General features: G+C 41.6%; 2 protein-coding genes across 2 annotated transcripts; both read right to left on the reverse strand.

Moving 5' to 3' along the window:
- Positions 1-374: 374 nt before the first annotated feature.
- LOC114439307 (nuclear distribution protein nudE homolog 1-B-like) lies at positions 375-5,700 on the reverse strand. The gene is made up of 9 exons (XM_028411158.1): positions 5,501-5,700; positions 4,724-4,838; positions 4,034-4,187; positions 2,896-3,044; positions 2,586-2,722; positions 1,688-1,951; positions 1,477-1,562; positions 1,080-1,225; positions 375-985 (listed from the first exon to the last, which is right to left on the reverse strand). Exons 2-9 carry the CDS (start codon positions 4,807-4,809, stop codon positions 937-939), a joined length of 1,071 nt encoding a protein of 356 aa, XP_028266959.1. The 5' UTR covers positions 4,810-4,838; positions 5,501-5,700; the 3' UTR covers positions 375-936.
- Positions 5,701-6,696: 996 nt separating this feature from the next.
- On the reverse strand, positions 6,697-10,657 carry mpv17l (MPV17 mitochondrial membrane protein like). The gene is made up of 4 exons (XM_028412005.1): positions 9,733-10,657; positions 9,293-9,363; positions 8,716-8,745; positions 6,697-8,476 (listed from the first exon to the last, which is right to left on the reverse strand). Exons 1-4 carry the CDS (start codon positions 10,037-10,039, stop codon positions 8,261-8,263), a joined length of 624 nt encoding a protein of 207 aa, XP_028267806.1. The 5' UTR covers positions 10,040-10,657; the 3' UTR covers positions 6,697-8,260.
- Between the last annotated feature and the right edge of the window lie 1,391 nt (positions 10,658-12,048).

Below are 12,048 nucleotides of genomic sequence, written 5' to 3' on the forward strand. Positions count from 1 at the left end.
GCTCAGACCACAGAGTCACACAGTCAAACAGGTTCATTCACATCTTAAAAAATAACAGATTCATTTAAGGCAGCTGTAAGGCAGCACCGGCACTGGCGGCCACTAGGTGCTGCATGGTCAGTGAAAATCTGTCACAGAGATTAAGAAAAAAATCATTTAAACTTAAGGCTCACACAGGTGTACAGTACAGCATGTTTGACCCCACAAATTCCTCCATGATGTTTGCCACCTGCTACCACATGCTCACTTTTTCCCTTCAGTCATAGTCTTTGGGAAACCATACAAATGTTAAATTCTGGACTACAGAAGGATCTACTCCTGTGTCAAAAGCTGATCAATCAAAGATGTGTTGTTGTTGGCATTTCATCTGTAACACAGCTGAGCCTACTAAGCATCAGCTGTCGTATTGCTTCAAGACATTCTCAAACATTCTTTCTGTGGATCAAACTGCCGCTCCAGTGTTCAGCTGTCAGATGCCCTCAAGGTGTGTTCAGACAGTTCACTTAAATTGTGCTGATGGATATTGAACAATCAATGAATATGACAGAGCAGACATTTGCTGTAGCTGGAGACATCTCAGTTCTGCATCTGTTTTCACTAATTATTTTCTTTTCATGCATTATGAACACACCCTGAAAAGAAAAAAAACATCAAATACTTCTATATCCAACCAAAAGGAGGTGAAGTGGTGACATGCAGCAAAGGTCCATTAGGTTAGTTGAAGCCAAGTGCAAGTGCTAAAAAGTCCTGTTAATATACAAACTAGCTGTGCTAACAGAAGTCCCAAAGTTTCCATAGTAACATTATCCAATCACTGCAGCTTTCCATGCTGGTCCATGTCTTGTGTCCTGAAGAGGCTGAGATCTGAATGACACACAGAAATTCTGGAACTTCCAGGCTGGACGGACAAGGACGACTGAGCCACGGTTTTCGTGTTCACAGCAGCAGCTTGGACCCTGCTCCGAAGTCTAACCTCTTAACCAGCCTGTAAAGCACCACACACACAGATGGCTTATTGAGCAGATCCTGTCTTACTGAACTTAACCTCAGACACTATCAAACATGACACAGACACCCACCCCTTGTTGTAGAGGCCGTTGGTAGGATGGTTCTCTGAGGTGTTGTTATGACTTACTGCTGCCCCCTGTCCACCACTGAGGCCTCTTCGACTAGCTGTCTGCTCGTGGACGTATTCCCGACATGAGGCCAGCTTGGACTCCAGGCTCTACAAACAGTGAATAGAAGAAAATGTAACAGGATTCATATTTTTTGGGCTGAAGTAATGGACTAGTATAAAACTGAGTGTAAAAAAAGCGTCAAGAAAAATTAAGTCAGATATTTATAAAAAAAAAAAGCAATAAACTCCTTTTGTGTGTGTGTGCTGTTAAATGAACCAGTGTGACTACAAGAAGAAGCCCCCCGCAGCATCACATGATGAGAAGTCATCAGCCCAAGATTCTCCAATATGGTTCTCACCCCGACTTTCCTCAGCAGCTCTCCAACAATGTTCAAAGCAGAGATTCTCGCCGACGTGGTGAGGGGAGTTCCTGAAAGGCTTTCACCTGAAAAACAAACACACATTCATTGATTTAGCTCTTAATTTGATCCTCTGTAGTGTCCTGCTCTTCATCCTTCCTGGCAGCACTATGACAATGCAGCCTATGTAATCTGTTGCACATGTACTGACCTCTGCTGACAGAGGGCAGTGGCGTGGAAAAGGCCTCTGAGGCCGCTTGAGGCCTGGACGGTGTGTTGGCAGATGGAGGCGGCTGGTTAGAAGTTGAAGATGAGGTTTGATCCTCTGTTCTTTTGTCTGGAGGGGTGAGGGGCGGTGTGGGCAACCCAGCCGAGGAAGAGGAGGAGGACGAAGGCTCTTTGGCTGCGCTGCTGAGGGAAGGCTTCCTATCCTGGACCTGCTGTTTTTGTTGCACTGCAAGTTCCTGCCTGAGGTCTGACACACAGACACACACAGAAATGATGAATGTTAGACCTTTAAAACTATTAAACAGGCCTTTAAGCACAATGTCTGAATAAAAACACTTTACTATTTCAACTCTTTAGACAAGAGCTGAAATATGAACTCACTGAAGACTAAAAGTACATTTTAAAAGGATAACAAAGACATACATGCTAAATACCAGCTACTCTTGTATTGATTGCTTCTTGTGCGCCTAACCAAAGGTTTGTGCTTCACCAGCTGATATGCAAATGACAGATAAGCTAACTGGTTTTCATGTGCACCATTGTCTGACAAATGCTCTTAATATTAGTTTAAGTATAACAACCAGCTCATGTGTTCATGGGCAGTGACTTGTTTAATGGTAGTTCAGCTGTGGAGAATCATTACTCCCCCACCCACACATTCCTACTGGTCCAGTCAGCCTCTCTAACCTATAAAACACAACTGACACCCTGCTTTAACTCATATGTGTGCCTTGTTCACTGTCTTGTTTTAATCAATATACTAACATTATAATTAGCTTAGTGTTTAGATAATAAATAATTCTCATTATCTCGCATGTGTTGAGTGTATTGTCGTTCATAAGGCTTATTTTAAAATGGCCACCAATGGGATAGAGCTCTACCTCTGGCCTCGTCCTTCAGTCTCTGTACAGACTCCAGAAGATTCTCCTTCTCGTCCAGCTCGCTCTCCAGGAATGCGTTCCTCTCGATGACCTGGTTCATCCTCTGCTCAAAGTCTTCCAGTGACATGATGGTCGCCCTGAAGGGCACCAAAAAAAAGACAAACAAGGATGTGTCAGTATGTAAAATGATGCTGTATGTTTCAGATCAAAAAGGTGTCAGGTATGTTTAATCAGGCTGTTTTAGATCTCTCCAAAATAAAAGTTACTTTCAGTAGTTACAGCTACAACAACAAACAGATTACATGCTGACCTCTTGGTCCTCTCCAGGTCATCGTTGGCCTGTTCCAGCTCTCTTATGTATTTGTGAAGCTGGTCTCTGATGGCTGTAGTTTCAGCTAGGTCTCCCTCCAGGCTGGAGATTTGCCGGCAGGCCTCAGAGTGCTGCGTCTCATACTTATCCTGGCAGGAGGCAGGAGAGCACAGAAAGAAAATATGATGGCTGGAGAACAACGGAACAAGGAAAATGTCACAGAGAAAGCCTAACTTGCACAAATATTCAGGATAAAACCTATCCCCTGTAGCAATAACATCATTTTGTGCTCTGACTCCATCTGTGCGTCCCTTCTTTGCAGCACTGTGTCAAGCTTCAGCATGCTTCAGCCAAATTCCACAAAGTCTTTGCATGCTGCACATATATTCTGCAGGATAGCATCTTCTGGTGTCACATGTCTTTACATTCTATGTGTCCCCATTTAAAAACAGCATTTGTTGTGGAGGGGATCTCAAGCATGCAAGGTTTTTTTAAAAAAATTGGATGGCTGTTTGTGGCGCCACCACATGTGATGCAATGATGTCACTGTCAATCTGCACAGAGGACAAAGCATCAACAAGGCTCCAGGAATCAAATATAAAGCGACCGCTAACAAATTTCCTCTCTTTTATTAAAGCCTGCTTTACGTTATTTAATTTCAGTGCATATCCCTGCTATGTCCTTCCCAGAAGGAGGAGCTGATACAATTTTTAAAAAGAGAGAAATTGGGGCAAACAAACTGTGACTGGAACGGGTCTTATGGGATGTACTGCCATCCCCTCCAGACACAGACAGAGCGCAAGAGTCATCAGCTGCCTTACTCTGTTCTGAATCAATCCTCTGTGAAAGTGTGTGTGAATGTGTGTGTGTGTGTGTGTGTTTAGACAAGAACATTTGTGAATCCTATTCACTTCAGGCAAACTGGAGCTATAAAACCCAGCTCACGATCAGCTGACAAACATGGAAATCCCCAGTGAAATGTAACAGTTGGTTAAACATGAATGAGAAATTCAAATTAAACCCAACAGTCTCATATTTCTGCACAGATTTCTGAACAACATCCAGTGGTAGAGTTTTGCTCTTCATGCCCAGACTGGAAATGTGACACAAAGATGATAACTGATAATGTCCTCAGTACCTTGTAGTTTTCCAGCTCCATGCGGAGACGATTATTGGCGGCGAGAAGCTCTCGGTTTCGCGCCTCACACTGTTTCAGCTCCGTCTCCAGCTCCACCTCATAATCTCGACTCATTTGCTGAAACTCCTGCAGCTCCTCCTGGGCCTCCTCCGCACTGAACGTACACAGACAGAAGAATATAATGTATATTAAGTTTGTTATCTTTGGACATTTTCATGGCAGGTCATTTTCCCACATAACCACAAGGAGAACAAAATAAATACCAAAAAATGTGAATATTGTAGAAAAGAATTTAATAAGAAAAGTCTAAAAGGTTTTCATTATTTGTCTTGTAGAAGCTAAACCGGTGGGACAAGAACATTTATTTATGACAGACCCCCAGAAGAGAAGGAGGGTGTTTATGTTTGAAAGGTCACAATGCTAACTCAAGAAACTTATGGTTGGTACAAAACAATATTATCTTTGGAGAACTTCTGCTGCTCTGTGATTTATTCATTGAGGACATGAAAACATTTTTGTTTGAGTGCCTAGAAGGTAGAAAACACATCACAAGTACTTTGATCAGCCTTATAACAAGGAAAAGAAAAATATTCAAGGCTGTTAGGCTGAGAAGATGATACTGTGGTAATAAATATCCTAGGTTCATAGTCAGGATATCTGTTTAAAAAAAGAGAATAAACAGAGAGACACCTCTGTCTGTGCCTGGCAGCCTCCTCCTTCCAGTACTCCAGCTCTTCCTCCAGGGATCCAAACTCTGGAGGCTCCGGATCCCCCATCTCCAGCCCAGGCTCAGTGCACCGACAATCTGTGATAATGTCAAATACTTAGTCGAGTTCCGGTCTGCAGAGCTTCCGTTTGGAAATTGGCCAATTTAAGTCATTGTTAAACCAGATAATAATAAAAAAGAATCTGAATTTATAGCTCAATATTTATATATTATATATATTTATATATATATTTTATATATATATATATTTATTTATAGCTATATTTATTTATAGCTCAATATAACCATGCGGTATAATCTCAGTTATCTTAGTTTGTATTTACAACAATCCATTATAAAAAAATATAACGGGTACACCGAGTAAATACGTTTCAACCTACAGTAAACACCGTATTTTTGAAGGCCGAATTAGCATGCAAGAAACACTTCAACATTAAAGTTAAAAAAAAGTATGACTTCAATATTCTTTCTCTTGATTTATCAATAACAACGTTTGAATGCAGTCTGGTGAGCAGGCTGAAATAAAAAACGGGAACTAAACGCAGACGCTACCAAACATGACTTTAATCAATATGTTGTTTATCCGTAATAACACCTGTTTTCTTAAAATCAGGAAAGAACTAAAATAAAACAAAGTTAGATGAATGCTAATAAGTTACCGTTAGCCAGCTCTGCTAACGGAGTATAGCGTTAACCATTTAAATCCCAGTTGAGATAAACATATCACTGCTGAAACTTACACTCAACAGTTGGCTCCTTCGACGCGAAAATAAGTGACTGAAGCTCTTTTCTAAGTCTTCCTTGTGTGTCCTTATTGCCGTCGACACTGTTTGCTGGTTACATTTATTAGTAGTTTAATAAATATAAACTATTTGAAGACTAGCCTGGAGTTACAAACCAACAAAGTTGCTGCTGCTTTGGGAGGACGTCGAACAATACATGTTCCCCATTCATATTCTGCAGAACAGTTCACCAATCACAAGTTAGATGACAGCGTCGTTTCCTGTTACTATTGGTGAACTTCCTGTCAATCAAGTCAAAGAAGGCGGGATCAGGATCAGGTCCAATCAGAAGGAGACATCCGTGTGAAAGAGGGGGTATCTGCATAATCTGCACAGTCTAGACGGTTTGATGGATTACTGAAGGGCAGTGGTGCATTCAGGTACTGTCGGAAAACATACGTTTATCATATCGTACCTCGTTTGTACACATAACATCTATAAAGTAACAAACTGCTTCTTAACGTACAGATTTTAAAATAACCAATAAATTATTAATTGAAAGAGTTTTTTATTATTCTTATTTGTTTAAAATACCTGAACACTGCCTACCATGGAAATTATGATATTAAGCATAAAGTTACACTGTCAATTTAATTCTGCTACTAGTGATCTTTTAAATATTCCAATTGCAACTAAACTACTTATTGAGGTACAAACATTATTGCCCAGTAATGTTAAAATAAACACTGGGTTTACACCCTGTTTTATTTTAATGAAGTGATTAACTGACAGTGCATGCTCTATTTAGTGTGTTTTGTTAAGCCTTCACCTCAGACTCACTCACGCTGCTCATGTTCTTAGTCCTGTTTCTGAGGACATGGCACCTGGCAACATCCTTGATTTTGATTGGGACAATTTCACTTCCTGTTTCAGGGTTCAGAGGTCAAACTGGTTCGACTCTGTCCTTTTCAGAGGGATTAAGCAGGCCTATCTGATCCTCCTTAATCCACACGCACCATCACTAGGGCATAAAGCTGTTTTACACACACACACATATCTGGGCTACATGATGTGTGTAAATCTTGTCTACACTGACCACATATGACATACAGATAAAGACATAAATCTGAAACATTTGTGACCATCACAGACATTAGAGAAATTCAACATTTTCAAAAATGTATTTATTTGCTTATTTTTTTTTTAGCATGGAATAAAAAACAGACTCAAGTATGTGCTGGGTACAGTCAAGATAAACACAAGGAGTCAGCTAGACTTTGGTGACAACTTACAATAAGGTTAAAAGTAACAAATGTATTCCTTCAAGTATTGTGACATTCAGCAGGACAGTTATAATGACTCGGTCATGTTGACAGATGAGGACAACAGCCAGTCTTAATCAGGAGCTGCTTCACCACCTCAAATGTCCAACAGTCTCTTTGTTTGTGGCTTAACTCTGTCACCGTTTACCCAAAAGATCTTATTCAAACCTAAGGTCATGGGATAATCTACTCAACCGGATTGGAGAGTAGTATGACCAGTTTACCGGTTTCAGGTTTGCTCATGTCTCTAGGAACAAAGAGCCTGATACCGTGATTGTTTACACAACAAAGACGCACCTGCTTCTGAATATTTCCAAGTATTCCAGTGTAATTACATAGCTGAGGTTCTTAATGTTGTAAACCAGTTACTGTAACATGAACTTTTATACTCTGCTGTAAAGTTAAATGTTTAGTTTAATACATGGAAACATGAAGGACTGTGTCCAAACCAAGTCAAGTCTACATTATGTTCATTATTCTACTTCTTATATGTGCATATTCAGCATTACTAAATCCCAACAAGAATGAATCACACGTCTGGCTAAGGTATATAATGTGTTACATGATAAGGTATCTGGGCTGATGGCAACCTATAAGATGGTTCAAGTAAGAGGACAGAATGAAGAGCTTGACTTTTCCAACTAAGGAGACACAACACAAGAGGGACACACTGACATTCTTCTGTGTAAAACATCCTCCTACTCCAAAAAAGCTTTGAATCCCCACCAAAAAAACATCTTCATCATGAACTTTGAGGAGAGTCCAGTGACATTTACCGAGCACATTTGTACGCCTTTCAGAAGATAAATTATTTTGATTTTCAGTGCATCCCAAAAATACATGCATGTTCTGTATATATACATTTTTCTTTGTATTGATTACTACTAATGATCGGTGCCAGTCTGCCAAACACTGTGAGCTCATGGACCTGTACTCGGGGCAGTCTTGTCACCAAGAAAAGGCACAACTGGTGTAAAGCAGAAATATAATAAAGCCCTTGAACTGTACACTGCACTGTGGACTTGGGCGAAACCACCACCAACACAAGAACAAACAGCCACGGCCCGGAGAGACCGTCCTTCAAAATAGTCTCAAACTCTCTTGGATTGGAGCAGAGAAGATTATTTGTACGTCACTGCAGCTGTAAACACTGTGAGTCTTACTTTGGCCAATTTGGTCCAAAGCAACAAAAACATAGCTATTTGATCAAGTCCCTGAGGATGAACCAATGTATTTTCTGCAGCCTTCCAGCACCTTAACCAGATTAAAATATTCCTTTCCATAGAAACATCCAGGTCTATGATACAATACACAAAGACATTACTTTCATACATTCATCAGCTTTTAGGTTCGTCACCTGTGTTTTAAATCTGTGAGTGCTGCTTTAGCAAACCAACCCCTCCGTTCTGCTACCAAAGGCCTGAATAATGGGATCTACATCCTCCTCCTGATTGCTTTAGTTCTCCCTCTGGGCCTTTTGCTTCTTACGGGCCAGCCGGGCCTCACGCATATCCTCCAGAGTTTTACGGGGGTCCATGACAAATGCCAGAGCCACAGCGGCAGTGCCATCTCCGCTCTGTCTGGAAAAGCACAGGAAGGTGGCCCAAAGGAAGGCGCAGCAGCCCATGAAAGCTGTCCGCATGTACAAAGGCATCAAGACGAAGTTGAGGAACTGAAAAGAGCACAAGGAAAGGATTGTATCATTTGTACTGTGTCCTCCAAATTTGAAGTAAAACCTTCCAGCATGCACCAGTGCAACCCAACACAAACATATATTGTCATCTTAAGCATGTCCCTTCATTGTTGCTGCTGTTGTGATGTATTTACAGTGTTATTGGGTAAACACATCTAGACCATGTGCTGCTCAGTGTGTATTCTATTTTAGTGAACATATAAGAAACACAAGTTCACCTGCATGAAGGGCCAGTACATGAGTCCAGTCTGAAACAGAAAAAGATGGAAGGTCAGTGATGTAATGCAGTAAAAAGCCATAAAGTCTCTGTGAATGAGCAACACCTGCTATAATAACGTGCATTATTTCAGCATGACAAATGCTTCGATGACCTGCAACAGGAGTTTAGCATTGATTAATTATTATGGGTGCACCTAGAACATCTAAAAATAATTTAACCGTTGCCAGTCACACCCTTAAGAAAATATTCCACTGCTTTTTCCAGCATTGAAATTGTGGTGACACAGAGACTGCACTATTACCAGGCTAATGGCATGTTACAGGATGATACAGCAGGATGACTGTGTGGTTTTACACTTGGCCGGATTTCAGCTCTTAAATGTCCTGAAACTCATTGACATTTTTATCCGCTGGCTGTAGTCACGATTGAATTACCCGGCTTGCTCCCGGGCGTCAGGCCCACTGCGCAAAAGCAGCAGTGGTACAATCTAGGTTAATCTGCTGGTGAGCTGGCAGTGGCGGCTACTGGGTGTGAAGGGAAGGTGACTTTCCTTCGCTTGTTGAGGCCTTTCTTACCTTCCAGGTGTTGAAGAACTTCTCCCTCCAGTCTTCAAATATATCCTCTTTACCCTCCAAGAAACTCACCCCTGCAGGCCAGAGGACACAATTTACGCAGAGCTCGGAATAATATTTGTGCGCCATTACGCCACAGCGTTGAACATGTGTAATGACTCCTCACCTTGGTTTGGCTGAGAAACAACCTTGACAGGAAGTTACATCAACTCTTCTTAAGTGGCTCAAATCATTCTCCCATTCACAGCGTTTCTATACACTCACTTTATCTCTGGACATTTATTTAATTAAGAGAATACATTTAGGGCTTTGAAGTTTTGGCTTTTGATGGTTGAATATAAGTAAGGCTCCTTATAGTGTTTTTTATATTGCCCTTTAATAAATAAACCCTCATTTCTTATTTAAAGTTGTGTTTTATTGTTTGACATAATGAGGTATCTTACCTGTGTAGAAGACACTGGTGGCCAGAGGCGACGCAAAGCTTTGGTCCAGCAGGAGTTTGCGGAAAACCATCCCGGCGGACTTTCCAGGGAATCGTCTCTCCAAGGCTCGCAGCCAGAAGTAATTAAAGTTTCCGTGGAAACTGATTGCCACGATGGCAACATTGCGAGTGTGTTTCCAGTCCATGCGCTCTTTCTGAGCAATGAGCTGGTGGACTAGGTCACCTCCGGCGAATAAGCAACCGTACAAAGTGACATTGGCCAGCCACGGGAATCGCTTGGCGGCTTCTTTGAGAACAGCTCTCCTCATTTTGGCACCGGTGAAAAGCTGGGGATCCCGCTGGCGCTTACAAGACGGCCTCTCCTAAATGACGTTAATTCAGCAATCAAGACGCAAGCATACCAGTTAAATTCATTTGACAAGGCCCTGATGACACCTGGCTCGCGGACAGGACGCAATCCATCTGTGTGCGGTAATCAGGGGAGGGATTATACGTTTCCTCCGGCAACAGAAATGTCACAATTATCAGATCTCAGAAGACACCGCCAAAAAGTTTAACAAACAGTTTAATTGGCATATTGCTGCTGTGCGTAAAAGCTGCCATGGTTCCCACCTGTGCGTCCTGGAGACCTCTCAGTAAAATACAAGACACAAAACACGGAGACGCGCAAAGACATGGATCGGCTGGAACGTAAGTGTAAATCTAGATCATTCTGCCTTCTCTCACTCGGTCTGTCGCTCCCGGTGAATCAGTTTCCTCTTCGATAACAAATCCTGCAGGTCAAGCGCTAATCTGAGAGGTTGTTCCAGTCTGCTCAGAGGCAGATCCCCGAATAACTGCGCGCACTGATATCACAGTGACAGTCTGCTGTGTGCACAACGATGAGCCTGGTTCATTAAACCAATCCATGCACTGTCAGATCAGCCGCGCTCTTACCCACAACGAGCAGCCTTTCTCGCTCTCTTCTTGCTTTATCCAACGCATCTTCAGAAGATTGCTGCCTGCTGAAGAATTTCCTGTGACGTATACATGTTGACAGCACAAACAGGTAGGAGTATGGAAACACATGTTGGTGTGTAAACAGACCAACTGCCCTTAACTGCATCTCCTATCTCCCTCTCAATCAAAAGGAAATCATAAATTGTATTGACTTTGTCCCCACTTTGGGGACAAAGATGGAGAGGTCAGATTGAGGTGGTTTGGACATGTGCAGAGGAGGGGTGGTGGTTTTATTGGTAGAAGAATGGTGGCAAATGAGCTGCCAGGTAAGAGTTTAAAAGGCCAAAGAGGAGATATATGGATGTGCTAAGAGAGGACATGAAGTTGGTGTGAGAGAGAGAAAGCAGAGGATAGAGTTCGATGGAAACTGATTCGCTGTGGAGGCCCCTAAAGATGACAGCCTAAGAATAAGACACAACATGTTGACAGCACAAACAGGAAGGAGTGTGGCAACACATGTTTATGTGTAAACAGACCAATGGCCATTAACTGCAGCTCCCTCCTACCTCACAATCAGTTATAATGGAGATTTTGAGTTTTGCAACCTCTCCACTCTGACTGCTTAAAGCATTGAAGCAGATTGAAGCATTTATGGAAAGAAATCAATCCTTCAAAACAGTAAACAAATAGATATCTGATATCAGATATCTTTCATATTCATCACTACTCAGCTGCTTACTACTTTTCCACATCCAAATCATACATCCTGTTCTTCTTTTAAGCTTCAGGTGTTATTACAGCCTCAGACAGTTCTGATCTGGATTTTGTTCAAGCTTGCTCTTTACAACTCCAGATACAATTCCAGCCTTCTATTACATTTACATTTTGACAATTTCTTCAACTTTTAAATAAATTCAGCTCAGAACTGGATGTCAAAATATGTCAATTGGACGTATAGACACTGGGTGAAGCCAGACCTAATGTCAGTAAAATGCTGTATGCATCATGAACCAGGGGAGGGCGTCATCTCTCCACACTTTTATCAAAACTGATGAAGGAGCGGTTGTCTCGGGTTTTTCGTAACTATACTTTAGTATTTTTTTAAAACCCGAATTGTCATTTTTGTACACGGATAAAATTTCTAGTGCAGAACGTTATAAAGAGACCAGCATGCACTTCATATGTTTGTTTTTGGGTATAGGCTAAATGTGGATGTGGATGTTTCTAATTAATGCAAAACCCTCCATGACACACTGTATCTATGATCTATGTTTTTTTTAGTATGTGTACACATTTACTACAGAACGGTCCAGATTTGGCCTCACATCAGTTTATTTCATCAGTCCCACTTTGATCTGAGTGGTCATTCATTGGGGAG

This window comes from Parambassis ranga, chromosome 8 (genome assembly GCF_900634625.1).
Source record: "Parambassis ranga chromosome 8, fParRan2.1, whole genome shotgun sequence".
NCBI classification, from domain to species: Eukaryota; Metazoa; Chordata; class Actinopteri; family Ambassidae; genus Parambassis; species Parambassis ranga.